The 26,436-nt window shown below is 36.9% G+C and overlaps 4 protein-coding genes and 1 pseudogene across 4 annotated transcripts; 4 read left to right on the forward strand and 1 right to left on the reverse strand.

Annotated features, from left to right (window-relative positions):
• The first annotated feature begins 177 nt into the window (after window positions 1–177).
• LOC141677169 (uncharacterized) lies at window positions 178–6,191 on the forward strand. The gene is made up of 6 exons (XM_074482941.1): window positions 178–2,038; window positions 2,486–2,796; window positions 2,906–3,041; window positions 3,345–3,487; window positions 3,580–3,703; window positions 5,568–6,191. The coding sequence occupies exons 1-6, from the start codon at window positions 721–723 to the stop codon at window positions 5,918–5,920; spliced, it is 2,385 nt and encodes a 794-aa protein (XP_074339042.1). The 5' UTR covers window positions 178–720; the 3' UTR covers window positions 5,921–6,191.
• A 371-nt stretch (window positions 6,192–6,562) lies between these two features.
• On the forward strand, window positions 6,563–11,072 carry LOC141677193 (receptor-like cytoplasmic kinase 176). The gene is made up of 6 exons (XM_074482976.1): window positions 6,563–8,042; window positions 8,490–8,800; window positions 8,913–9,051; window positions 9,399–9,550; window positions 9,643–9,766; window positions 10,556–11,072. The coding sequence occupies exons 1-6, from the start codon at window positions 7,157–7,159 to the stop codon at window positions 10,897–10,899; spliced, it is 1,956 nt and encodes a 651-aa protein (XP_074339077.1). The 5' UTR covers window positions 6,563–7,156; the 3' UTR covers window positions 10,900–11,072.
• A 495-nt stretch (window positions 11,073–11,567) lies between these two features.
• Window positions 11,568–16,208, forward strand: LOC141677185 (uncharacterized). Its single transcript, XM_074482964.1, has 6 exons — window positions 11,568–14,268; window positions 14,435–14,703; window positions 14,843–14,978; window positions 15,157–15,299; window positions 15,395–15,518; window positions 15,718–16,208. Exons 1-6 carry the CDS (start codon window positions 12,981–12,983, stop codon window positions 16,083–16,085), a joined length of 2,328 nt encoding a protein of 775 aa, XP_074339065.1. The 5' UTR covers window positions 11,568–12,980; the 3' UTR covers window positions 16,086–16,208.
• Window positions 16,209–16,344: 136 nt separating this feature from the next.
• On the forward strand, window positions 16,345–21,228 carry LOC141677177 (uncharacterized). Its single transcript, XM_074482951.1, is given in 7 exon segments — window positions 16,345–17,719; window positions 17,721–18,309; window positions 18,841–19,085; window positions 19,851–19,987; window positions 20,112–20,277; window positions 20,399–20,525; window positions 20,737–21,228. Coding segments are annotated over 7 exon segments (2,331 nt in total). The 5' UTR covers window positions 16,345–17,008; the 3' UTR covers window positions 21,093–21,228.
• Window positions 21,229–23,315: 2,087 nt separating this feature from the next.
• Window positions 23,316–26,436, reverse strand: part of LOC141677143 (uncharacterized) — a 71,432-nt pseudogene continuing 68,311 nt past the window's right edge.

Raw genomic sequence — 26,436 nt, forward strand, 5'->3', positions numbered from 1 at the left:
CTGCAGTTAAGGAAATTACGTCCAGAGAGAGAGAGATATGATGAGGGAGAGAGACAGGGGACATTGGTGGTGGTGGTGGTGGTGCACCAAGTGCTTGATCAATTGCCTCAAAGATTTTTTTGTTTTTTATAAATAAAATTAGGTATTGAAATTAATAGGTATGGTTGTGGATATTGTTCAGTCTCCTAATTTCTGGCAGCTATAGTGTAAGTTAGTGTAAATTATTATTTTTTCCGTTCACACGAAAATTTACATAAAAAGTGGTGGTTTATGAAATTTATCAAGGTAAACTGCATTTAAGCGACAGCCTCCTCAGCCCTGTGACCAGAATAGTTATCCTGTTTTTAACCAACTGAACCACCTTAGCGGACAATTTGCGGGTACATTTGACTTCTAAAATTTGTAAACCACTGTACTTTATTAAAGAGTCTGGACGCCATCATTGACTTCTTAGACCATCTCTGACTTTTCTCTCTGCTTGCTGGCCTTGCCCTGTATTTGTAAAATATAAGTGATTAGCAAAAAAAATTGGTTTTTTCTGATAACTATTCATTCCTCTGTTGCTGTTAGTATTGATCTTTGTTGCTGTTAGTATTGGTTCTTTTATTGTGCATAATCAAGATTATACATCCTGTGAACTGTGTTCTAGTCTATCTTAAGTATTAGCAGCTCTAGTAGTTCTTGTTTTCGATTAGTTTCCTTGTTTTAACTTGTGTCCTAATGACAGAGACTTCAAATGGCATTGTGATTCTCATCACTTTATTGAATATCTTGGTTTATAAGCTCCAGAAACTCCAAGAAGCGCAGCAAAAGAAAATCAAGCTCGAAGAAGCAGAGAAAACAGATATCCAAGAAACAGAGGAAACCAATAGCTTATCATTTTCTGTACCAGCATTATGTCGTCGTTTTCCGCTTAAAGTCATCCAGTCTGCAACAAACAACTTTTCGGAGGAACTGGTGATTGGCAAAGGTGGATTTGGGAATGTTTATAAAGGGATCATAGGATTTAGACAGAGAAAAGTTGCTATAAAGCGGAGGAAATTAGATTCCAAGCAAGGAACCAAAGAATTTCACTCAGAGATCGAGTTGCTAACCAAGTTTCAGCACATTCATATAGTCTCTCTTGTTGGTTATTGTGATGAGTATGAGGAAATGATTCTAGTTTATGAATATTTGCCTGGTGAAAGCCTTACAGATCATCTCTATAAAAGGGCCCGAAAAGGTAAACCATCTTTGCCTACGTTATCATGGGTGCAGCGCCTCAAGATTGTGACCGGGGCAGCACGTGGATTGGACTACCTTCACACTGGTACAGGAATTGAGAACAGAGTTATACACAGAGATATAAAGACTTCAAACATTTTGCTCGACGAGAATTTAGCAGCTAAAATTTCAGACTTTGGATTGTCCAAAATAGGCCCTGCAAATCAGACGTGTACTTATGTAAGCACCCGCGTCAAAGGGACAACTGGTTATATTGATCCATACTACTTCACAACTCACAGATTAACCAGGAAAACAGATGTCTATGCCTTTGGTGTAGTGTTATTTGAAGTCTTGAGTGGGAGACCGGTAGTGGATACGAGTCTGAATGAAGAGCAGATAAATTTAGCAGAATGGGCACAACATTGCCATAAAGTAGGACACTTGGATAAGATAACTGATCCCAGTATCAAGGGGGACATTTCCTCTGATTCGTTAAACGCATATGTGGATGTTGCTATCAAGTGTTTGCATTCTCAACCCAAGCACCGGCCTACCATGGCTGAGATTGTGGTTGGTCTTGAGTCTGCATTGACATTGCAAGAAAAGAGTACACATTATTCTTTAGTCGAGATTTTACCTAGTGATTCGACCATAGAAGATGAAGATTGTTCAATACCTGAGGTGAAAAGTACCAAACACAAACTTGAACAAAGTAAAGAGATGATGATAAATTCTTCTAATGAATGGCATCGTAAAAAGCAGTCTTCTGCTAGAATGAAAATCATAAGAAGGGTCAGTGGTCTTCTTTCATTTACAGCTCGGATATTCTCAGGTAAGCCTATACTCTTCCTATATCAATGTATATACATATTTCTACTTGATAAAGCAACATTGGTGCTGTTAATTAGTCTGTGAAACCATCGTCTTTGTGGAATCCTCTCCATCTTGCCATGAGGATTTGGCTATTAACAGGAAAATAGTTTTTGCGACTGTTGGTTTTTACCATAGATATGAAAAAGTAACTTGTTATTGGAGGACAGATGATATAATCATTTACTCCTATATCTTAAAATTTGCAGAATTACAAGCCACTTTCTATCTTATTTGTAAGAGATTTTTCGAATTAAATGTAACATTATCAAATTCAACTCTGTCTCCCCCCTCCCTCTCTCTGACAATGATTTGGTATACCACTGATATTTTTGCTCCTTCTACCTGTAAGTATAAGTAGTATAGCATTTACTACCTGATCATGTCTCAAGAGTTTATTTCCCCGCAGTCAATGGAGATGCAAAGACGTCAGGATACAGGAATCATAACAGCTTCTTATCCTTACATCATTGGGTGAGACGGACACCTTCGAACCAGGAAGAAGTTCTTCAGTCATCAAAGTTAAAGCGATTTTCAATAAATGATCTCAATAAAGCTACCAATAATTTCGACAGTGTGTTGGGGGAAGGAGGTTTTGGTCGTGTTTATAAAGGTTGGGTTAAAGAAAATACATTTGCTGCTGCTAAATGGGGGACTGGACTGGGTATTGCAGTCAAGACATTACATGAAAGTAGTAGACAAGGTTACAAGGAGTGGGTGGTAAGTATTTGTTATTTTCACATCTAAGCTTTTTTTCCTGTTAACTTTTGCTCTCTCTTGTTTAAAGTTTCAAGCTGGCTTAATAACTCTGCGCCACCTCTGACAACAGGCAGAAATCCAATTTCTGGGGTTACTTAGTCATCCCAATTTATTGAAATTATTTGGGTACTGCTTAGAAGGTAGACACAAACTTCTAATTTTCGAGTTCATGCCTCAGGGAAGCTTGGCCAACCTTCTCTTCAGGAGTGAGTTTCTTGATATTCTCATCTCTTATCCAGTCAAATACTCCCTACTAGAGGACTATTATATGATATCTAATTTAAAATTTTGAAAGTATACTACGATGTTGCAAAGGAGCTACTCTAACTTTTAGCATTGCAGAAGGTATGCAATTGAAAAAAATTAATTGATTATAAAACCTGTCACTCTGGCATGACACTACTGTTACATTGTAAACAATGTAAAAAATGTGTTACGGTAGTAGTAACATATATGCTTTTGTAGATTTACTGATTTATGATGTGAATACCTGATTCAATTAAAAACAGGAGATTCTCACTTTAAACCACTCTCTTGGAAACACCGTACAAGTATTGCTCTTGGTGCAGCAAAGGGGCTTGCATATCTTCACGGTGCAGAAGCAAATGTGATTTATCGTGATCTCAAAACCTCCAATATATTGATTGATTCTGTATGTGGGACAATTTCATTGTTAAAATTTATCGTCATCTTGTAAATTAGACTTATAATTTGCCTGCCAAATTTTCTTTGACTGATTGACAGGGATACAATGCAAAGCTCTCTGATTTTGGTTTCGCAAAATTTGGGCCTGAAGATGACGAATCCCACGTATCTACAAGAATTGCTGGAACAATTGGTTACTTGGCTCCAGAATATGCAATGAGAGGTTATTTCTTCACATAACCAAATGGTCAAACTGGAAGATGATTATATTTATATATACGTTATTATCGTTTTTTAGCAAAAAAATGTTATAATCTTCCTTGAGAAAGTTTGATCACTCCTCTTTAGTTTCTTCCAGACCGTCTCCCTTGAGGACAATGAGTAGTATAATTTGATTCTTCTTTTAAACATCCTAGGCTGAGAAACTATTAACGCGAACACTTGCCAGCAATTTAATTTCACTTTCCAGCAATTTAATTTCATCCGCATTTAATTTCCAGGTCCTGTTATTGCAGAGTCTTTATCTCAACCTTTTGCTGCACTATTTCTAGGACTACTTAGTTTGTCATTTTGCTGAACTTTCTGTTATGTTATTGCCTGTAAAAGGAACCAATCCTTATCATGTTTAATTGTGTGGACTCTCCGCTATGTATGCAAGAGCACAACAACTTTTAGATCTCGAGTAAGGAATTAAATTATCTGTCTTGTGCTCTCCAGTCTCTTTTTTCTCAACATTGCATTTTATAAGCTCAAATACTCAAGCTTATTAGGAACCAGACTAGGGTTTAAGGCTAGCTTCTGTATCTCTGGTCAATCAAGGGTAGTAGTACACAAATCTCCATGTCCTTGTTGCGCATGTTTTCATATCTCTCACTTAACTTAAAACTAATAAAATGTCACAGATTAGGTGTAAGTTGTAACCCTTAGTCTCACGACAAAGTACGTGGGGGCATTGAGTTCAGTTTATAAGCTTAGGTACCACTACCATCAACTACAACAAAATGGAGGTCTGTAGTAGGTCACTCTACCAGGTTAGTGGGTTAGTGTACTTTACACTTATGTTCGATTCGAATTTGGATACTTTACACTTGTGGCTCCATCATATAGTGGGTCATTGTACTTTACACTTATGTTCAATCTGAATTTGGGTACCTTACAGTGAGCATCTCCAATAGAGGCACCCTTTGGGGATGCCAAACATGTCCAACTCATCATAAATAATAATATTTTATTTATTTCTTCATTTACATCACATTTAGCACCCTTCAAGTTCAATAGTTGGCACCTCATGTGAGGTGCCTAGATAGTCCCCAAACAAATAATATAAAAAGCTATATGTAATATAATGGATATAGACAATTTATACTTTTAATGCAAGTTTTGAGATTTTTCCATTTAGAGAAGGTGCCAATAGGGTGCCAAAAGTTGGCAACTTTTCTTGGCACCCCTTGGGCACCCTTGTAACTCCAATAGGAAGGCACCCAAGAGTGCCATGCCACGTGGGATTTGGCACCCCTCTTGGCACCCCTATTGGAGTTGCTTATGGCTCTTTCAGGTTAGTGAGTCGGTGTACTTTACACTTATGTTCAATTTGAACTCAGGTCTCATAGTAGTCCACTGAACTACCTAGGTTGATTAGTATAATTTATGCTTATGCCGGATTTGAATTCAGGACAGGACCGATTTTTCAAGCAAGACTTGCTACTTTAAAAGTTGTCGTATAGGTATATTTACGGACTCTAATCTTGAATATGTTAGGAGTTGTCCCACATCGTTTGTGGGAGGGGCAGTTTGCTAGAATATAAGCAGTCAGATAACTCCAATTAGAATGAGGCCTTTTGGGAGGTGCCCAAAAACAAATCCATGCGGGCTCGGCCCAAAGCGGACAATATTATACTAATGTGGAGTTAAAGCGAATCCCAGATATACCCAAATCTTTGATTAAGGATCAGGATTCAACCCAGTCTGTCACATTACGGAATACAGATCACACACACTTTTGTATAGTCCACATGCATACCTTTGTTCCTTCTTTATTTTGTAGCTCTCATTAGTGTGAAGCTAATTTAGTTACTATTCTTATGCAGGCTATTTGACAAAGAAAAGCGATATCTATAGCTTTGGAGTTGTTCTCCTAGAAATTTTTACAGGACGAAGTGTAAATGAGAGAAATCTCCTAGAGACAGGACAGGACCTTATTTCTTGGGCAATGCCTTACCTTACCAGCGAGAATGGAATTTTGTATGTTATGGATGCAGACATCAAAGGCCAATATACTCTAAGAGCAGCACTAGCAGCTACTTCCCTTGCAGTCAAATGCATCTCAGCAGATCCTAAATCAAGACCAGAGGCAAACGAGGTGGTGCAAGAATTAGAACAGCTCCAGGATTTGGAAAACTTGGAAAATATCAGAAGTGAAACCCTGCAGAGAGTCTTGTAGCATGGTGGTATAAGAACCTCTCTGGTCCAATATATGCCAGGCGTCTAGATTATTAATGGAAAATTTTGATGTTAATTGAGCTGGAAGTGTGGGATTCACTGATATAAGGATTATGAAGAAATAAGTATTTCATTTTTTTCTGATTTCTATTAGATTTAAATTTGTGTACATTATATAATGTATAATTTGTGGGTACATTTGACTTCTAAAATTTGTAAACCACCACTTTATTAAAGAGTCTGGACGCCATTACTGACTTCTTAGGCCATCTCTGACTTTTCTCTATGCTTGCTGGCCTTGCCCTGTATTTGTAAAATACTCCTTCGGTCCCCGCCGATTGTTATCATTTCTGAGAGAGCGTTTGACATGCATTTTAAGATGAATATAAAGTATAGTTTTATAATTTTTTAAAAAAATTTTCTTTTTCTGAATAAAAATAAAATGTTTAAACTTTTATTCAGATAAAGAAATTTTTTAAAAAAAATTATAGAACTATATTTTCTATTCATCATCTTAAAATGTGTGTCGGACACTCTCTTAGAAACGATAACAATTGGGAGCTACGGAGGGAGTATAAGTAATTAGCAAAAAAAATTGGTTTTTTCTGATAGATATTCATTCCTTTGTTGCTGTTAGTATTGGTCTTTGTTGCTGTTAGTATAGGTTCTTTTATTGTGCTCGATCAAGAAGATACATTCTGTACATAAACTAACTTTTCTGAACTGTGTTCTAGTCTACCTTAAGTATTAGGAGCTCTAGTAGTTCTTGTTTTGGATTAGTTTCCTTGTTTTAACTTGTGTCCTAATGACAGAGACTTCAAATGGCATTGTGATTCTCATCACTTTATTGAATATCTTGGTTTATAAGCTCCAGAAACTCCAAGAAGCGTAGCAAAAGAAAACCAAGCTCGAAGAAGCAGAGAAAACAGATATCCAAGAAACAGAGGAAACCAATAGCTTATCATTTTCTGTACCAGCATTATGTCGTCGTTTTCCGCTTAAAGTCATCCAGTCTGCAACAAACAACTTTTCGGAGGAACTGGTGATTGGCAAAGGTGGATTTGGGAATGTTTATAAAGGGATCATAGGATTTAGACAGAGAAAAGTTGCTATAAAGAGGCGGAAATTAGATTCCAAGCAAGGAACTAAAGAATTTCAGTCAGAGATCGAGTTGCTTACCAAGTTTCAGCACATTCATATAGTCTCTCTTGTTGGTTATTGTGATGAGTATGAGGAAATGATTCTAGTTTATGAATATTTGCCTGGTGAAAGCCTTACAGATCATCTCTATAAAAGGGCCCGAAAAGGTAAACCATCTTTGCCTGCGTTATCATGGGTGCAGCGTCTCAAGATTGTCACGGGGGCAGCACGTGGATTGGACTACCTTCACACTGGTACAGGAATTGAGAACAGAGTTATACACAGAGATATAAAGACTTCAAACATTTTGCTTGACCAGAACTTAGCAGCTAAAATTTCAGACTTTGGATTGTCCAAAATCGGTCCTGCAAATCAGACGTGTACTTATGTGAGCACCCGCGTCAAAGGGACAACTGGTTATATTGATCCATACTACTTCACAACTCACAGATTAACCAGGAAAACGGATGTCTATGCCTTTGGTGTAGTGTTATTTGAAGTCTTGAGTGGGAGACCGGTAGTGGATACGAGTCTGAATGAAGAGCAGATAAATTTAGCAGAATGGGCACAACATTGCCATAAAGTAGGACACTTGGATAAGATAACTGATCCCAGTATCAAGGGGGACATTTCCTCTGATTCGTTAAACGCATATGTGGATGTTGCTATCAAGTGTTTGCATTCTCAACCCAAGCACCGGCCTACCATGGCTGAGATTGTGGTTGGTCTTGAGTCTGCATTGACATTGCAAGAAAAGAGTACACATTATTCTTTAGTCGAGATTTTACCTAGTGATTCGACCATAGAAGATGAAGATTGTTCAATACCTGAGGTGAAAAGTACCAAACACAAACTTGAACAAAGTAAAGAGATGATGATAAATTCTTCTAATGAATGGCATCGTAAAAAGCAGTCTTCTGCTAGAATGAAAATCATAAGAAGGGTCAGTGGTCTTCTTTCATTTACAGCTCGGATATTCTCAGGTAAGCCTATACTCTTCCTATATCAATGTATATACATATTTCTACTTGATAAAGCAACATTGGTGCTGTTAATTAGTCTGTGAAACCATCGTCTTTGTGGAATCCTCTCCATCTTGCCATGAGGATTTGGCTATTAACAGGAAAATAGTTTTTGCGACTGTTGGTTTTTACCATAGATATGAAAAAGTAACTTGTTATTGGAGGACAGATGATATAATCATTTACTCCTATATCTTAAAATTTGCAGAATTACAAGCCACTTTCTATCTTATTTGTAAGAGATTTTTCGAATTAAATGTAACATTATCAAATTCAACTCTGTCTCCCCCCTCCCTCTCTCTGACAATGATTTGGTATACCACTGATATTTTTGCTCCTTCTACCTGTAAGTATAAGTAGTATAGCATTTACTACCTGATCATGTCTCAAGAGTTTATTTCCCCGCAGTCAATGGAGATGCAAAGACGTCAGGATACAGGAATCGTAACAGCTTCTTATCCTTACATCATTGGGTGAGACGGACACCTTCGAACCAGGAAGAAGTTCTTCAGTCATCAAAGTTAAAGCGATTTTCAATAAATGATCTCAATAAAGCTACCAATAATTTCGACAGTGTGTTGGGGGAAGGAGGTTTTGGTCGTGTTTATAAAGGTTGGGTTAAAGAAAATACATTTGCTGCTGCTAAATGGGGGACTGGACTGGGTATTGCAGTCAAGACATTACATGGAAATAGTAAACAAGGTTACAGGGAGTGGTTGGTAAGTATTTATTCTATTCACATCTAAGTGTTTTTTCCTGTTAACTTTTACCCTCTCTAGTTTAAATTTCAAGTAAGCTGGCTTAATAACTCTGTGCCCCCTCTGACTACAGGCAGAAATCCGATTTCTGGGGGAACTTAGTCATCCCAATCTATTGAAATTAATCGGGTACTGCTTAGAAGGTAGAGAAAAACTTCTTCTAATATTCGAGTTCATGCCTCATGGAAGCTTGGACAAGCATCTGTTCAGGAGTGAGTTTCTCAATATTCTCAGCTCTTATCTAGTCAAATACTCCCTACTAGAGGACTATTATATGATACTTAATTTAAAATTTTGAAAGTATACTATGATGTTGCATAGGAGCTACTTTAACTCTTGGCATTGCAGAAGGTATGTATTGATAAAAAAAATTAAATGAGGTATAAAATCTGTTAACTTGGTAAGACTCCAGTGTTACATTCTAAACAATGTTAAATAATGTGGTAAGGTGGTGGTAACATATATAATTTCAAAAGTATCTCCAATTTTAAGCCGAGGCTGTTTACAAAATGTATGCTTTTGTAGCTTAACTGAATTATGATGTCATTACCTGATTCAGATAAAACAGGAGGTTCTCACTTTAAACCACTCTCCTGGAAACATCGTACAAGTATTGCTCTTGGTGCAGCAAAGGGGCTTGCATATCTTCACAGTGCAGAAGCAAATGTGATTTATCGTGATCTCAAAACCGCCAATATATTGATTGATTCTGTATGTGGGACAATTTCATTGTTGAAATTTATCGTCATCTTGTAAATTAGACTTATAATTTGCCTGCCAAATTTTCTTTGACTGATTGACAGGGATACATAGCAAAGCTGTCTGATTTTGGTTTTGCAAAATTTGGGCCTGATGATGATCATACCCACGTATCTACAAGACTTGCTGGAACAATTGGTTACTTAGCTCCGGAATATGCACTGAGAGGTTATTTTTTCACATAATCAAAGAGTCAAACTGGCTGAACATTATATTTATATATATGTTATTATCTACTACTACAACAAATCATGGAGGTCTATAGTAGGTCACTATACCAGGTTAGTGGGTCAGTGTACTTTACACTTATGTTCGACTCGAACTTGGACACTTAACACTTACGGCTCCATCAGGTTAATGGGTTGTTGTACTTTACCCTTATGTTCAATCTGAATTTGGGTACTTTACACTTATGGCTCTACCAGGTTAGTGGGTCAGTGAGCTTTACACTCATGTTCAATTCGAACTCAGGTCTCATAATAGTCCAGTGAACGACCTAGGTTGATTACTGTACTTTGTGCTTATGCTGTATTTGAATTCAGGACAGGCTTGATTTTTCGATTATACTTTACAAGTGTTGTCTAGGTATATTTACGGACTCTAATCTTGAAAATGTTATTTTGCTAATATCAGCTTTGTTACCCACATGATACCTCTCATGGCACAGAACACCTCATTTAAAAAACAGTTCTATCCGTTTAGGCCTGACGATGATGTCATTTAGAAAACAGTTCTATCCGTTGGGGCTTGCTACATTTGGAATAATGTACTTTACGCTTCTGTTTTATTTTGATCTAAGATAGACCCAAATTTGTGATTAAGGATCAGGACTCAACCCAGTCCGTCACATTATGGATCACAGACTCTCTGCTTTAGTATAATCCAAATGCATACCTCTGTTCCTTATTTTGTAGGTCTCATTAGTGTGAAGCCAATCTTGTTACTATTCTTATGCAGGTTATTTAACAAAGAAAAGCGATATCTATTGCTTTGGAGTTGTTCTCCTAGAAATTCTAACAGGACGAAGTGTAAATGAGATAAATCTCCTAGACACAGGACATGACCTTATTTCTTGGGCTATGCCTTACCTTACCAGCGAGAACGGGATCTTGTATGTCATGGATGCAGACATCAAAGGCCAGTATACTGTAAGAGCAGCCGTAGGAGCTTTCTCCCTCGCACTCAAATGTATCTCAGAAGATTCTAAATCAAGACCAGACGCAAACCAGGTGGTACAAGAATTAGAGCAGCTTCAGGATTTGGAGAACTCGGAAATTATCAGAAGTGAAATCCTGCAATGAGTCTTGTAGCATGGTGGTAACCTCTCAAGTCCAATGTATTCCAGGTGTTTAGGTTGTTGATAGGGGTAAAAAATTGATGTGAATACCAGTAACTGGATCAGAGTTGTCTGGTAAACTCTAAAGATAATGAGTTATATATTTATGAATATATTAAAATTAAATTAATTCTCTAATTTCTTTTGTATTAATGAATAATATAAAAAGGATTTGAAAACTTTAAGTTTACTATATTTTTTTTATTATTGCACCTAAATTGTACAAAAATAAATTGGAAAACTCTAATTACATGTTTTTAGAACAGGTTCAAACTCAAACTCTAGATCAGCAGTGGATGTGTTCAACTACCGATGTGTTCAAATGTAGAGGTCAGAGCTACTTTTCAAATATGAAATAATTCAATTAGAAGTTTCAGATGTCCTTTACTTTTACTTTCTTGCATGCTGTAAACATTCTGTCTACGTGGGCTCATCTATACTCTTTATACTCTTTGTTAATAAACGAAACCATGTATAAAATGTTTTAGGTTCTGTAGCCTGTGTCATGGGTTTGAATGTTTGGAATCGTCACATTTGACTTGTCTTAAATTTTTAAGGTTTATAATGTTGCCTGATCTGAGTTCAATACTGACTTGTAGTGTCAGTCAATTACAGGTTGATATTTTTAAAGAGTTGGTACCCTTTACTAATTTCCATGAAGTGAATCTTGTATCATTGTACAGAGAGTGTCCAACTGTTCTTATTCTGGCTGCACTTGTGGTACAAATATTTCGGGGATCAATAATCTGTCCCATTGTCTTCTCTTCAAAGCAGTGTTGTGCCCATCCAGCTAAACCTATTTGTTCTTCCACCATAAATTCATAAACCAAAATCATCTCATTACCTTCATCACAATAACCAATCAAGACACTAGATGGTTGTGTCGGAGCTTTGTGATCATTTGAATCTCCACCAAGAATCACCTTCCCTGATCACTAATTTGTCGTGGAAGTTACATGTTGCTCGCTTCATATCATCAAAGGAGAACCAGTTACCCGATTTTGAATGGTAAGTCCTTTTCCCAATGACTTTACACAGTTGTGAAACCACGATGTTCAGAATCGTAATGAGAACAAGAACTCCATTAACAATGATGCTTGTCTAGCCAAATAGAAATGCTGAATTTTGTGTCATTGCACCAATATTACAACAATAATAGCTATATCAATACAATCTTCAAGTAAATTTATAATCAAAATAAACTGGAATAGAATCTCGAAGAGTTATATGATGTATGTATCAGGAATATTATTCGTTTGACAAACAACACAGGAAGCAGACTGACCAAAGAAAAATTCAACAATTTAAAATAATTCTACAAGTTAAACAAATATGTGGTGCTCTCTTCTCTCGAGAATGTTAAAAATAACAATTTTAATTTTTTGGTGCAAATGGCTGAAAATACTCATTCTGCAAGTATATGGCTGAAAATACTGTTTTGGATACGCATTTGTCATTTGGGTATCCTGTTTTGTACTAGATATCCATTTGTCAAATGAGTATCCAATTTTTTTTTAAGATACGTATTTGACAAATGCGTATCTCAATGGTAATACCCAAACTAAGACTGCGTATTTTTAATAATTTTCTTATATACCCCAAAACGGTATTTTCAACCATGTATTTTGAAAATGAGTATTTTCAGAGCCATTGAACCCCAAAAATGAGTATTTTTAAACGTGACCCTCTCTTCTCTGTCTGGTTTAAAAGTAGGCCCATGACATTCTGTTTTTTCATACTTTTTCTTTTCTCTTTTTTATGCTAATGAAACTTTATTTCATACTTTTTCCTTTTCACATTTTCGAAGTGTGATCAGATAACTTGAGTGATAAGAGTACATTGTGATCGAATAATTAATATAAGTGAAATAATTTCATTGTTGACGTGCCGTGGGTCAATCTAATGATACATGAATAAACTTTTGTTAACCTCCACACAAATTTGATCTTGTGCACTACTTCACTTTACCAAACCAAGTACTATATTCTGTTTATCTTGATTGTTGGGGGTTTTAGCTGTAGTGTTAGTGATTGTACTCTAAATTCAATGACACAAACTTGGGGATTTCTATTTGGATATACAAACATCATTGCAAATGGAGCAATTGTTCTCATTACCATCTTAAGTATCGTGGTTTATAAGTTTCGACAACAACAAGAAGCAGAATTCTTGGCGAAAAAGAACTACCTTTTATCATTGTCTGTTCGACAAATGTGTTACTGCTTCTCTTTCTACGAGATGAAGCAAGCAACATCTAACTTCGACGACACATTAGTGATCGGGAAAGGTGGGTTTGGAAATGTTTACAAAGGGACTCTTGCAGTTGGAGATACACCAACTGCAGTTGCAATAAAACGGTTAAATTCCATGTCAAATCAAGGATCCGCGGAATTCCTGGCAGAGATTCAGATGCTCACAAAACTCCGACACAGCCATCTAGTGTCTTTGATCGGTTATTGCGACGAAGGTTGGGAGATGATTTTGGTTTATGAATTTATGGCTGGCGGAACGCTAGCTGATCATCTGTATAAAAGGGTTAGACAAGGTGATACTTCTCTCCGACCTCTGTCATGGGTTCAACGCCTCAAGATTTGCATTGGAGCAGCACAAGGACTGCATTATCTTCACAGTGGTACAGGCATTCAGCACAGGATTATACACCGGGATGTAAAGGCCACTAACATTTTACTGGATGAGAATTTTGCAGCTAAGATTTCGGACTTTGGACTATCTAAAATAAGTCCAGCAAATCAGGCAACTACATATGTAAGCACTCGTGTGAAAGGCACCTGCGGTTACTTGGATCCCTATTATTATCAAACGCTTAGACTAACATGGAGATCTGATGTGTATTCCTTTGGTGTTGTGTTATTTGAGGTCTTGTGTGGAAGACCAGCCGTGGACCGCACTTTGGAGGAAGAACAAATAGGTTTAGCTGGATGGGCACAACACTGCTTCGGAGAGGAAATAATTGGGAAGATTATTGAACCCCGAATGAAGGAGGAGGCATGTCCTGATTCCTTAGAGTTGTTGGTGAAAGTTGCAATCCAGTGTATAGATATTAGACCAAAACACCGTCCCACTATGGCTGAGGTCTTGGTCTGTCTGGAGTCTGCCTTGGCCTTGCAAACAAAGAGCACAGAATATTATTTACCGGAGATAATACCTAGTCATGATGACCAAGTAGAGAAAGATAGATCAGATTTTGAGGTGGAAAGTGAAAATTACGGAACAGGGAAGGATAATATTGCCAACATTAGGCATCAGAAAAAGCAACCTTATGCTATGCAAAGGTTTGTTGCTTTTCTTTCAGTAACAGCTCAGACCATATCAGGTAAAGTTAAATATATCACAGGAACAGATTTAGAATTGTGCTAAGTCGTTTGATTCTCTCTATAATAACAACTTGTTAGAATTGCGATTTTGTCCTCCTACCCGTCAAAATCTTTCAGGAATATACTATAGGATTCAAGTTTTATGAGCTCATTTTCCTCATTCAGCCAGTAGAGAAGCAAAGACAGCGAGAGACAATGGTGTGCTGACAGCAATCCTCAAGTCATCGAAGTTGAAGAGTTACACATTCAAAGACCTTAATTTAGCTACGAGGAAGTTCAATACTGATGGTGTGTTGGGGACAGGATTTAACCACAGTGTTTATGAGGGTTGGGTCGATGAGAGCACATTTTCGGCTGCAAGATGGGGTACTGGCATGCCTATTGCAGTCAAGAGATTAAGAACAGAATCACGCCAGGTGGACAAGTGGTGGTTGGTTAGTATTAACTTTTCAAAATTTTCTTGGCAAATAAAACTTGGAAAAAGAGTTACAGTAGCATTTCCCTCAACTTAATAGTTTTTGTTTTAGACTTTGTCTTACAGTAGCTAACAGTTTGCCGCCTCTTATACTACAGACAGGAATCAATAATGTAGGGAAACTTTCTCATCCTAATATCGTGAAATTGATTGGATACTGCTGTGATAAGAAACATCGGCTTCAAGTATATGAGTACATGCCTCAGGGAAGCTTAGACACGCATCTCTTCAAGAGTGAGTTTCTCAATCAATTAATTCCTACTGAAGGGCCATAAGTATTATTTTAAAATTTGAAACTATACTATAATATTGAAGAAACATGAAGAAGGAACAGACCACTGAACCACTCTCTTGGAAACTTGTATTTTGTAATCTAAACTGATTTTTAAAGTAGCTACTTGATTCATAACAGGGGATTCTGACTCTCAACCACTCTCTTGGAAACTTCGTATAAGTATTGCTCTTGGAGCAGCGAGGGCGCTTGCATATCTACACAGTCCAGAAACAAATTTGATTCATCGTGATATCAAACCATCCAAAATATTGATTGATTCTGTATGTAGAACCGGTTATGGTTAAAATTTATTGTCAACCAGCGTTGTCTGTAGGTTAAGAACAGTTTTATCTTACAAATTTTCTATTACTGACAGAATTACAACGCAAAGCTCTCTGGGTTTGGGTCGGCTAAGGACGGACCACGACATGAAGAAACCCACGTGACTACACTTGTTCAGGGAACATTTGGTTATGCTGATCCTGAATATTTCATGACAAGTTACAATTTTACTTTAACTAATTTAGCACATTGAGATTATGTTATTATTTTCTTTTTGAAATTGATCACACTTTCTGTGGCGGAAGATTGCAATTATCTCGAGTCAAGCAGGGGGTAGAAAGATGGCAATTATATTATTATTGGTTCCCATTCAAATTTGGTAGCTTTCCTAATCCCTGATCTCTTCTTATGAAGTAGGTCAGGTAACGACGAAAAGTGATGTCTATAGCTTTGGAGTTGTCCTCCTGAACATTTTGACAGGACGAAAGGCAATATTAAGAGCAGAGGAAATGAATCTTGCTTCTTGGGCTCACTCCAAAGAGCATGTGATTTCGGATATAATGGATGCAGATATCAACGGCCAATATACTGCAGGAGAAGCATCAAAAGCTTTTTCCCTCGCGCTTAAATGCACCTCAGAAGATTCCAAATCAAGACCTAATGCAAAGCAAGTAGTAGAAGAACTAGATCAGCTTCTTGCTTCGATAAACCTGGAAAATATTAACAAACCAACAGAGAGCAACTTAAGCAAGTCAACTGCCTCTCCTTCAACAGGCAGGAATTGAAGCCTGCAAAAAGTTAAGATAAATAACTCATTATATATGCAATTAATGTATTCTATTCTTTTCATTTTATAGATTTATTGTACGAAACTTTTATTCTACCTCCTTCAAGAATGCTTTTCTATACCTCAATTAGTTATCATTTTGCTCTGGAGAAACTTGCACTAAAAATTTGCTTGTTACTAATTAAAATTTTATTATATTTATAAGTAAAAGATTCAGTGTTTTGTTTGCATTCACAGCTCGGGCATTATCAGGTAGACTTGAATATAGGCTTTAATCTCATATTGGTTATTGAAGTAAGGCACATGTATCAATATCTTGATGATACATATCGGGATCTCTAATGCACCTCTTTAGTGGCCGATAATGACATTTCCGTTAGTACTAAATGTAAATAGTGTTAAAGAGTATAAGATCATGTTCGGGTTTCCTCTGACACCTTAAGGTTTTGAGTTAAAAGCCTGTTACCAGGAGTTTGTTCAACGTATTGAACAATTCAATCTTTCAAATAAATAATAGTAATAATACGTAACACTAGATGATTTCATTCCATTACTTAAGTAAACTCAATGTCAATGATATTAAAATATAATTACAATGCTGAGGACTTTGAGGAGAATCATTACATTCTAACAATCTTAATACATATAAGAAAAATAAGGTTGTCACAATTGAGTTGCCTATAATAGTTTTTTCAGTTTAGAGTTAAGCAGCCACCAGGTTGTCACACTTCTGGTGTGTTGTTAGCACAGGTTAATCTTATACGAGTTGTTTCTTACAAGTAGTTCTTCATCTTGTTTCGAACTTTGCTTTTGGTGATTTTTTCATCAGACAAATGATACTGGTTCTGTCCCTCAACTCTCTTTTGGTCATATTTCTGGAAGATATTATGCGCGTTTAGTCTCCGCCTGTATTCTGGTGCAATGACACAAAACTGGGGATTTCTATTTGGATATACAAACATTATTGTAAATGGGGTGATATTACTCATCACTATCGTGAATCTTTTGGTTTATAAGTTCCAACAACTTCAAGAAGCAGAATTTGTGGAGCAAACCAACCGGCTTTTATCATCATCTCTTCGAGGACTATGTTATCGGTTCTCACTTGATCAGATGCAGCAAGCGACTTCTAACTTCGACGAAGCATTGGTGGTTGGTAAAGGTGGATTTGGGAAGGTTTACAAAGGTACTCTTGAACTTGGACCAGCTAATGTAGTGGCCATTAAACGATTACAATCCATGTCCAGACAAGGACCAACAGAATTCCGGGCAGAGATCGAGATGCTTTCAAAACTTCGGCACAGCCATCTAGTGTCTTTGATTGGTTATTGTGATGATGGTTATGAGATGATTCTTGTTTATGAATTTATGCCAGGTGGAACGCTAGCTGATCATCTGTATAAAAGGGCCAGGAAAGGCGACAAATCCCAGCCATATCTGTCATGGCTTCAACGCCTCAAGATTTGCATCGGATCAGCAAGAGGCCTGTATTACCTTCACACTGGTACAGGAATTCAACAGAGAGTTATACACCGTGATGTGAAGACCACTAACATTCTTCTGGATGAAAATTGTGCAGCTAAGATTTCAGACTTTGGACTATCTAAAACAAGTCCAGCAAACCAGGCAACCACGTTCTAGATAGTCCATGAGCACTCATGTCAAAGGTACCTTTGGTTATTTGGATCCATATTATTTTTCAACTCGTAGACTAACGTGGAGAGCTGATGTGTATTCCTTCGGTGTGGTGTTATTTGAGGTCTTGTGTGGAAGACCAGCAGTGGATAGAACTCTTGATGGGGATCAAATGTTATTAGCTGGATGGGCACAACACTGCTTCGGAAAGGATATATTGGACCAGATTATTGATCCTAAAATAAAAGGGGAGGTGTGTCCTGATTCTGTAGATGTTTTTGTTAAAGTTGCAATCCAATGTTTACATAGTGGACCAAAACAGCGCCCTACTATGGCTGAGGTTGTGGTTCGTCTCGAGTCTGCCTTAGCATTGCAGGAAAAGAGCATGGAGTATTATTTACCTGAGATAACAATAACTAGTGATTTCAACCAAGAAAACAGAGACTTTTCATTACATGAGGCGGAAAATGGAACTTCTGAGAAGGGTATGTTAGATGTTCGTAACGGTATGCATCAGGAGAAACAGTCTTCCCCTAGAATTACTTTTACAAAAAAAGTTGGTGGTTTTTTTGCTCGGGCATTATCAGGTAAACTTAAAAAATATGTTCAAGTACTAACATGTTAATATACAGAGTAATGGAGGTTGAAATGAGAGTTGTTTTAGAAATGACTTAATATTGAAAGAGAAGAGAAGCACAACTCATATGATTAATTGATTCTGATTCTTTAAGTTGCAGTACAAGTTATTTCGATTTTAGGTGTTTTAGATTTGTTGGAATACTAATATTTCGAGCTTGAGAAAACCGTCTCATAGGAGCTCACAAATCACAAATCAGTGTTGCTATGTGCTAGAGTAATTTTGTTAGTCATTGAGAACTCTGTTCAGAGTTATGACTTGATACTTCTTCTAGTGGATAACTTGCAATTATAATTGTTAAGTGGTATAAGATCTTGTTGGGGCCTTCCTCTAACATCGTAAGGTTTTAGAGCGGCTGGTTACTTAACATGGTATCAGAGATGGCATAAGATGATGTCGGGGCCTTCCTCTGACAACAATAAATATGTTTCTGGTATATTATAAGTACTTCATGTTTTAGGATGTTTTTTCTTTCTTGCAGGCAAGACCTCGAAAAACAGTACTGGTGCACTGTCACTGATAACAAGTTTGAAAGAGTTCATATTAACTGATCTGGAGAGAGCAACAAGTAACTTTGAAGAGGTGTTGGGCGACGGAGGGTCTGGAAAGGTTTATAAAGGTTGGGTCCAGAAGAACAATTATGCCTCCTCTACTCCTGATATCGGGTTGCCCATTGCTGTTAAGAGATTCATTCCAGAGCGTGCACAAGGGCAGATAGAATGGCAGGTACTTCACTTCCTCACTTCCCTAATTACAGGTAACTGTATACATAGCAAACCTGTAATTGTGCTGTAATGAAGCCAAGAACTGGGTACTGAGAGCTCTACCTCTACAGCACTACAACTGACTAAAGATTTTTGAGCATCCATACTGTCTTGTAGGGCTGAACATTCAATCCGCTCAACCGCAAAAACCACCCGTAACGTATCCGCATATAACGGATAACCACAAAATGCGGGTGGTCATGGATGCAATTTTAGATCACCGTTAATTTGCGATTTGGTTACGGATTCATTATTTTAAAAACCGTGAAAATCCGACCGCAACCGCATATATATAAAAAAATAATATATTTTAAAACCTGACCAAGTTTCTTGTATTGATTAAAACTTGACCAAGTTTCACACCAGTTTTTTTGTTTATGATGGTCCTTTAGATTGTTATTAATTTATGTATTTTGAATATTTGGTCCTTAAGATTATATGTGTCGGTTAAGTTTCCGACGCATATAACATGTACAGGCTACGGCTCCCTATAGAAACTGACACAAAAAGTGCGACGCAGAAAAGCATTTCTGACTTAGTGATGGATATGTGTGATTTATATGGCGTCGATTCATTTCTGACCTAGCGATGGATATGTGTGATTTCTATGGCGTCTATTGGACAAAATATAATTTCGTTACTATCTAGTGATGAATATGAGTGATTTCTGTCGTGTCTATTGGACTAAATTTAATTTCGTTAATACAAATCTACATTGTTAGTGCAGATGGAGATAGACCTCTCGAGAGTGTATAGTCATCCGAATTTTGTCAAACTTTTGGGATTTTGCTCGGAAGGCCAGGAGCGTCTTCTTGTTTATGAGTACATGCATAATAGAGATCTGGATCCTCATATTTTTAGTAAGTGAGAAATACCTCCAGAACTTGTTCAATAATTGGGTTTAACGGATGAAATTTGTTTCTTTTGGAACATATATTTTGAAACATGCTTGATGAGTTCTATTATAATTATGGTATTGCTACGGAAGTGCAGAATCGTCAAGTCGAGCAAAGAAAAACATAAGAGAATCACTTCGCTGGGAAGTTCGGCTAAAAATATTGATAGGAATAGCTCGGTGCCTTGCTTTCTTCCACACTGCAAAACAGATAGTCATCTGTCATGATTTCAAGACATCTCGCATCTTGCTCGATGGGGTACTTAGCGTTGTTTTTGACTAATTATTCTACTTGTCAATCATCATAAAGCCGGTCACTGGGCTTTAGTTAGTTCATTAACAGGTTACTTATTTGATGTTTCCAAAATTGATTTTTCCAGAATTTTAATGCAAAACTCTCCCCCCATGGATTGGCAAGATTAACAGTACTATCTAATAGAGACACGGAAGTAACTAGACGTGCTGCTTCGACACTTAGTTATGCAGCTCCTGAATATCTAAACTCTGGTAAGTTTCCTTAATCAAGCTTTTGACCAGAGGCATGGCATAAATATCCTATTTCCAATAAACAAAGTTCAATTTTGCCTCATACTTGCTGGTGTAGATGTGCAGATATACGATTCACTTTGATTAATATCGCATGGACTTTGATAAATATGGCATCTACTTTGATACAGAGTTTTGCATAGACGACATTAAAACATCAACACATTTGCAGGGGTAAGCAGTTTAGAGACGGACGTTTATGCTTTTGGCGTGGTATTTCTGGAAATAATGACAGGTATACGGGCAGATGAAATGCTGCACTTAGCAGACTCTGTTACATACTATAACGACAAAGAGAAGTGTTTGGTAGATTACGCAACTTCCCTGGATACTTATTTGGATCCCTGGTTGGAAGATAGTTTCCCAGGAGGTGCTCGCAGTCAACTGCTTCCTTTCATAGCTTCGCTTATTACTGAATGTGTAGACAGTAGTCCTAGCAACCGACCTTCAATGTTACAACTCTTGGAAAGCTTGGAACGTCTCGCTGTTTCTTGTGAGCAAAACTTTAAAATCTCTTTACAGGAATGAATTCGCCTTGTTTGACATACATGTTCATTTAGTTGCATATTTATATTTGCAATGGAAGAAAATGTGTTATTCTAAAATACTTTTGTTTTGACTATAGAAGGCAGTTGCTTTGCTTCATCAGAGAAATATTTATTTCGTTGTTGCATACAACGACAACCAGCATCACTTCAAAAATAGTCATCTACATTACTTTTATCATCGACACTACTTTTAACATTACAAGAAAACAAGGCTAAATACAACCGCTTAAATACAACCGGGGTCAAATTCAACCACTTTCGGTTAAATTTAAGGGGGGCGGCTAAATTAAACCACATGCGGTCGTATTTATTTACGGTCGTATTTACGCGGTCGAATTTAGCAACAACTACGACCGTATGCGGTCAAAATATTTATGAATGATCCAATCATAAGGATGTCAAGATCTATATATTTTAGTGATATGACAAAAATTTTAGAAAAAAATAAATGAATTTGGTTTGCTATTTTAACAGTCAACTAGTAGTTTGACCAGTACTTTTTACTAGTGTTTAGTCTCATACCGATGTTTCAAATTTTTACAAAATATTTATGAATGATCCAACCATAAGGATGTCAAGATCTATATATTTAAGTGATATAATAAAAAAAAATTAGAAAAAATAACAAATTAATTATAATTTAACATAATTCTAAATTTCACCGCATACTTTTGTGAATGGAATTTATCATAAAATCGATCAAAATCATGATTTCATTTCTTTTTATTAGAATAATGAGTTGTAAAAATAAATTATGATATTATAATATTTTTTAAAAAAAGTTTAGCAAATAACAATATTTTATATATAAATTATCCGAATTTTAATTTTCATAACAGAAAATACGTAATATATGAACTGATTTTATAAATTGACACTCCTAAATTCAATTGACTGCGGTCGTATTTAGCTCGGCCAAGTTAGCGATCCACATGATTTAGATCCAACGTGTCAAATTTAAGCACTAAAAATAATCCAACGGTTTGTATTATTTTTTATACAAAAACTAAAAAACAATATTCGCTTGTCATCATCAAAGCGCCCGCTCTCCTCTCCTTCCTCATCATCTCTCCCCACCGGAAAATGATTAAAGGTGCCGTCTTTACGTTTTTTTCAACGGTTTCTCTCCGCGATTTGATTGATTTGTGTGTGGATTCGTGTGAATTGTGATTGAATTATGTTTTTGTAGGCGGTGGAGATGTCGTCGTCGACGAACGAGAATCGGTCGGCGTCGGAGAAAACCACTCACAGCATGCCACCACCACCATCGGTGGTGGCTTCGTCAGTTCTCAGATTGCATACAATACGCGGACGCACTCCGATTGCTCCGATTGTAAAACAACTTAAATCAGTTTTGTAATGTATTGTTATGTTATAAATTGATTGGATTGGCTCTGCAGATTGATTGATTTGCTAAATTATGAACTGATTTGATTTTCAATATCGAGTTTTACATTTCCGAGTTTGACCGGAATATTTGTCATTTTGATCGGAAAATGGATTTTTTTAAACTCACCGGAATATGAGAATTTTCCGGCGAGTATTTTTTTTTAAAAACTGGTGCTCGTTAAATTTACCGCATTCGGTCGAATTTAGAAATAATATTTTGAACCATATACGGTCGAATTTATAATTTAGGCGGACGTTTCAAAAAATTTCAAAAATTCAATTTTTTTGGGCGGGATTTTCAAATTTTAGGTGAAAAACAAATTCGACCGTTTCGGTCGAATTTAATCGGTCGAATTTAGCCGCATGTATACTAAATACGACCGATTTACTAAATATGACTCGAGCGAATGAGACCGGTCCAAAAACTGGTCGTATTTAGTTAAATACGACTGTTTTCGGTCGTATTTAATAAAATACAACTCATTTTTAATCGGTCGTATTTACCCGTTTTTCTTGTAGTGTAACAAGTACACCACTATTTTTCTCCACAGTAAATTGCAACCAGAATTTATGACCTTGGAATGCAACATAAAATGCAATCGGAAATGCAGTTTAAAACAGTTACACAGTTTACACTAAATTGCAACTTATTATGTAACATCGTATTTTTGCAAATATTTTCAGAGTAAAATAGTATTTTTACAAATCTTTTCAGAATTTAGTAAAATCGCAAATAATTTTACAAAAAAAAAGTATTTTTGGTAAATTCCCTAGATTTAATATACATTTTTTGAATTAAATCTAGAAAAATGACAAAAAATAAAATACATCAATTACAGTTTCCTTTTTGGGATGTCCCATCCAATTATTTACATTTCAAAACTTACCAAAATTAGTGAATGTGGGTCCTACCACTTTCCCACTTTTCCTTCCTTTTCACGTTAATTTTACTCAACTATCTTCCTTTTATACATTAAAAGTGCTCAAACTAAACGTAAAAAATTGGTTGGGACGGAAGGAGTACATATTATTAACCTCTTAACTGTCGAATGACAGACCGTTGACTTGCTCTAGCTCCTCAACCACTTGATATGCAGAGGGTCTTGATTTTGAATCTCTTGAGGTGCATTCCAGTGCGAGGGAAAAAGCTTTTAAAGCTGCACTTTCAGTATATTGGCCTTCAATGTCCTTATCCAAATAGTATTTTTAAAGCTTTTAAAGTTTGTTAGACAAAATAGTATTTTTTTAATAGGAAAACTACTTGATGATAAATTTAAACAATCAACTTATCTTCATACAGAATCTATGAATATGCTGGATGCTGCAATGTCACAATGAATCACATTTATTTCTGGACTGTGAAGATATGCAAGCCCCTTGGCCGTACCAAGAGTAATACATACTCGTTGTTTCCAAGAGAGTGGTCGAAAATATGAACCTCCTGTGTTCAGATTACATCAAGTTAAAAGTAGCCTGATCATAAACTGGCACGCACCAGAAAAACTGATTTACCGTATGTAAATTACGTATACAACCTCAATTTTAATACTGATAATACGTGTAGGAGAAAAAAACTCACTCCCGAATAGATGCGTGTCCAAGCTGCCCCGATGCACGAACTCGTTTACTAGAAGTCTGATGCTGATTTTCATAGCAGTACCCGATCAATTTGATAATATTTGGATGATCAAGTTTCTGTAGAATTTTGATTTGTTCCTGTAGTATGAAACGTGGCAGAGAGTTACTCAGCCAGCTAAAATTGAAATCGTATAAGCAAAAGTAAAAAAGTAGTAAAAAAATGTAAGTTACAAAAAAACTACTGTAGATTTTGAAATGTTGAAACTAACCCCCCACTCCTGACATTCAATTCTAAATCTCTCTACTGCAATAATTAGTCCAGTACCGCATTGTGCTGCAGCAAATGTGTTCTCATGAACCCAGCACTTAAAAACATCACCAGAACCACCATGTACTATCAGACTGTCAGGATCGAGATTCGTACTAACTCTGACTAGCTCATCAAATGAGAACTCCTTCAACTTTGATGGCTGCCGGATGACTGGAAGTACACCTACATCGTCTTTTCTATTGTATACCCATTTTGTTGGCAGAAAATCTACATCATCATCGCTATAGTTTTTCAGCCATATCCATGGCACTTGCAGGTCACCTACACCATCATTGCTATTGTCTTTACATGTTGTTGTTGGCAATAAACCATCATCTCTGTATTTCAGCAACTCTGGCAGTACACCATCATCGTTGCTGGATTCCACCGTCTCTGGCAGTACACCATCATCTTCATCGCCATAGTTTTCCAGCCATGTCCTTGGCACTGGCAGGTCACCTACACCATCATTGCTACTGTCTTCACATGTTGTTGGCAATAAACCATCATCGCTGTATTTCAGCAACTCTGGCAGTACACCATCATCGTAGCTGGATTCCACCGTCTCTGGCAGTACACCATCACTGATATTGTATCGCTTTATCTTTCTATCTCTATTTCCTGAAAGATGTTATAAAACATTATATGACAGGTAAAACTAAGGAGAATATAATTATTATTCTAAGTTCGTCATATAAAAAAAAGGGACAGTACTCTAGCACATCTTTCTTAGGCTGAGCTGCTTCCAATCGTACAAGGAAATTTTGACAAAAATATGGTCTCTATTTATACATAGACTGTTAAGTGTTCAACATATAATAAAAAAAAAATAAAAAAAATCATAGATCTACTACATTTCAAAGCTCCTAATTCCAGTTAACAACATAACGTATGTCGATTTCTGCAATATATATCCCAAAAATGTGTTGTCTGATGAACTTAAATTAAAGTGTACCTGACAGGGCCCAAGCAACAAATCTTTTTATAGCAGAAGATTTCTTTTCCTGATGCTTATTGCTGCCAATATCATCCTTTCTATTTTCGTAATTTTCACTTTCCACCTCAGTATCTGATTTTTCTTCCTCTTCTTGATTATCATCACTAGGTATTATCTCAGGAAGATAATATTCTGTGCTCTTTTCTTGCAAGGCTAAGGCGGACTGGAGAACGACCACAACCTCAGCCATAGTGGGACGGCGTTTTTGTCTAATATCTATACATTGGATTGCAACTTTCACCAACGCCTCTAAGGAATCAGGACATGCCTCCTCCTTAATACGTGAATCAATAATTTGCCCAATCATATCCTCCTCGAAGCAGTTTTGTGCCCATCCCGCTAAACCTATTCGTTCTTCCTCCAGAGTGCAGTCCACTGCTGGTCTTCCACACAAGACCTCGAATAACACAACACCAAAGGAGTAAACATCAGATCTCCATGTAAGTCTAAGTGTTTGATAATAATAGGGATCCAAGTAACCGTAGGTGCCTTTGACACGAGTGCTTACGTATGTAGTTGCCTGATTTGCTGGACTGGTTTTAGATAGTCCAAAGTCCGAAATCTTAGCTGCATAATTCTCATCCAGTAAAATGTTAGTGGTCTTTACATCTCGGTGTATAATTCTGTGCTGAATGCCTGTACCAGTGTGAAGGTAATCCAGTCCACGAGCAGCTCCAATGCAAATCTTGAGGCGTTGAACCCATGACAGACGTGGGAGAGAAGTATCACCTTGTCTAACCCTTTTGTACAGATGATCAGCTAGCGTTCCGCCAGGCATAAATTCATAAACCAAAATCATCTCATAGCCTTCATCACAATAACCGATCAAAGACACTAAATGGCTGTGTCGGAGTCTTGCAAGCATTTGAATCTCCACCAGGAATTCTGTGGATCCTTGATTAGACATGGATTTTAACCGTTTTATTGCAACTACAGTTGGTGTATCTCTAACTGCAAGAGTCCCTCTGTAAACATTTCCAAAACCACCTTTCCCGATCACTAATTTGTCGTGGAAGTTAGATGTTGCTCGCTTCAACTCGTGAAAAGAGA

This window comes from Apium graveolens, chromosome 1 (genome assembly GCF_009905375.1).
Source record: "Apium graveolens cultivar Ventura chromosome 1, ASM990537v1, whole genome shotgun sequence".
Lineage (NCBI taxonomy): Eukaryota > Viridiplantae > Streptophyta > Magnoliopsida > Apiales > Apiaceae > Apium > Apium graveolens.